Genomic DNA, 2,727 nt, shown 5'->3' on the forward strand with positions numbered 1-2,727 from the left:
ATAACTATTATACAACATACCAAATGCCAAAAGTTGCATATAAAATTACAAAAATATGAAAAGCATGGAAACACCAATGTACTGAAATATGAAAAGGACAGTTGGAAATTGTCTTGTGTAGTAGATGGTTAATAATAAAACTAATTGATTGCAAATTACTTCATACATATGCACACATGTGCCTGAACTTTGATTATTGCCTTTTGTGTTTAGGCCGAAGATGATCACGTGGTTGTTATTTATCGACCATAATTATAAGGTACTATGATCATTATTTTCCAAGTTGTTAAGTTTGGAGCCAACTACTCCACTTCTTGCTCCACAGCAGTAAAAGGAGCAAGGGGCTAAGCTAATACTAACAGTAAAAGTTAACTACCATTGAAAAAAAGAAAACAACAACATAATAATAATAATGGAAGCGCATAATTAACTTTGCAGAACTTGCAAGTCAGTGACAGTGAGTTCCCTAGAGTAGAATACATTTTCTGCATGAGAAAATATGCTCCTACATGATACCAAAATGTCAACTATGCCCTTACTTCACTCCTCAAAACCCCACCAGTAGCACCCCTCATCTCACTTCTCAGATAGTCTCTTTCTCAATTCTCACACTCAAAAAAAAAAAAAAACTTCTCATTCTCTCGTTTTTTTTTTAATGGAATTGCCGGAATACTTCATTGCGGGATATTTTGCCGCCACTCCGGACCAACTCTCGTCGGAGAAGCGTCACGCTGACCAGAAGCCCGGCGAGGTTTTCACCATTGACGACCTTCTCGACTTCTCCAACGCCAACACCGACGCTATCACATCTGACGGATTTTTCAACAATACCGCCGGAAACTCCACCGACGTCTCTGTCGTCACCGCAGTCGACAGCTGTAACTCCTCCATTTCCGGCAGCAGCTTCCGCTGCTTCGCCGGAGTGGATCCTCAATTCTCCGAAGAGTTCTGCGTTCCGGTAATTTTTCAAAAAAATTCCACAAACAAAAAAAATCAATTATACATATGATGAATTATTATTTTCTTTTTTTGTCTATACAGTATGATGACGTGGCGGAACTGGAATGGCTCTCGAATTTCGTTGAAGAGTCCTTTCCGGCGGAGGAGGAGCTGAAAACCCTTCACCTTATCTCCGGCGTGAAGCCTCAGACACCTCAATCGTCTTCTTCTTCGGATGCTCGAAACGCACCGTTATTCCATCCCGAAACGCCTCTCCCAGCCAAGGCACGAAGCAAGCGCTCACGCGCCGCGCCTGGTGATTGGTCCACGCGCGTGGTTCGGGTTGTTAAAACGGACGCGGAGCAAAGGCCCGCGAAGAAGAGAGATGGGGCGAATTCCGAGGCATCGGGCCGAAAATGCCTGCACTGCGCGGCGGAACAGACGCCGCAGTGGCGAACCGGGCCCATCGGCCCAAAGACATTGTGCAATGCATGCGGGGTAAGGTATAAATCTGGGAGGTTAGTGCCGGAGTACCGGCCCGCTGCAAGCCCAACGTTTGTGTCCACGAAGCATTCAAATTCGCATAGGAAGGTGTTGGAGCTGAGGAGGCAGAAGGAGATGCAGCATCACCGTTTGATTGGTCAGAGTTCGGTTTTCGACATATCCAGCGGTGAAGATTCGTATTTGATTCATCGCCACAACTGTCCAGATTATAGGAACGTCTAACTTAGCTTTCACCGTGGAGCCCTCTTTACATTTAACTTTTTCTTTTTAATTTCACTCTTTTTCAAAAGTTTTATAAGCTAAATTTGAAACTATAGAATTGTTCTCGTCTTTTTGGGACTACAAGTGAGTGCAACTCAAAAAAGCAAAAACTGCTGTATAATTAAAGGAGAATATAGTAGAGTTGTAGAAACTAGATTGTATTTCATCACTCCGATTTTTTGTCGAGATTGGTAAATTTAGAATAATGTTACAAAGAAAGTTTAGGGTAACACTTTTATTAAAATTTGGCTAATACTTAAATAACAAAAGAAAAGTGAATAATTTTATATTATTGAATAAAATTTTACAGCATTAAAAATATTACCGATCACTAAGTAATGACTATATTACAGTTAAGATCTTGGCCCAACTTTTACCAAAAGGATCAGATTGGCGAATGGCAACAAATACGGTCGTATCATTTTTGAAGTTTGATTATGACATATCATACGCGAATCGAGATGAATGATGGCATGAATTTCAGCAAAGTTTATTACTCAATGAAATTAAAATATTTGATGTTTAGCCATTAGCATTGGCCAGTTAGACATCGTCCTTTGTACGTACTACATAGAAAAAAGAAAAAGCTAATAATGCCCAAGGGAATTTATGAAGCTAAAATGAGAGGACCAACTTGAAAAGAATAAAATAAAATAAAATAAAAATGTGAGTGATGCTGAGCTAGCTTGCAAAACGGTGCGGCAAGGTCATGTGAGTTGAGTTGTGGGGCGTAGTGATGATAAATATAAAAATAAAGAAAGAATTAGGTCACACATTGAGTGTTGATATAACTCTCTCCACCGATTTTGGACAAGGGCTCCACCCTTTCATCATATTGCAATCTTATTAGCTGCTTCTTCCTTGGTTGCCATTACCGCATTACATATAAATTAAACAAGTTAATCAGTAAAGTCAATTTTGAACTGACGAAGGCCTAATTATATACTTAATTATTTAGGAACGCACTAGAATTTCTTATTAACTATGAAGTATGTGAAGCCAAGCCATTATACAAAGACCAAA

At 39.8% G+C, this 2,727-nt stretch overlaps 1 protein-coding gene across 1 annotated transcript; it reads left to right on the forward strand.

Moving 5' to 3' along the window:
* Positions 1–461: 461 nt before the first annotated feature.
* On the forward strand, positions 462–1,895 carry LOC107458959 (GATA transcription factor 9-like). The gene is made up of 2 exons (XM_016077173.3): positions 462–958; positions 1,042–1,895. The coding sequence occupies exons 1-2, from the start codon at positions 656–658 to the stop codon at positions 1,663–1,665; spliced, it is 927 nt and encodes a 308-aa protein (XP_015932659.1). The 5' UTR covers positions 462–655; the 3' UTR covers positions 1,666–1,895.
* The last annotated feature ends 832 nt before the right edge of the window (positions 1,896–2,727 follow it).

The sequence above is a fragment of the Arachis duranensis genome, chromosome 7 (genome assembly GCF_000817695.3).
Source record: "Arachis duranensis cultivar V14167 chromosome 7, aradu.V14167.gnm2.J7QH, whole genome shotgun sequence".
Lineage (NCBI taxonomy): Eukaryota > Viridiplantae > Streptophyta > Magnoliopsida > Fabales > Fabaceae > Arachis > Arachis duranensis.

Excerpts from the sequence above, each read along its gene's own strand:
- LOC107458959 (XM_016077173.3), top strand. The coding sequence starts at position 656 with ATGGAATTGCCGGAATACTTCATTGCGGGATATTTTGCCGCCACTCCG. Across the intron at positions 959-1,041 it reads CCGAAGAGTTCTGCGTTCCG|TATGATGACGTGGCGGAACT; the intron begins GTAATTTTTCAA and ends TTGTCTATACAG.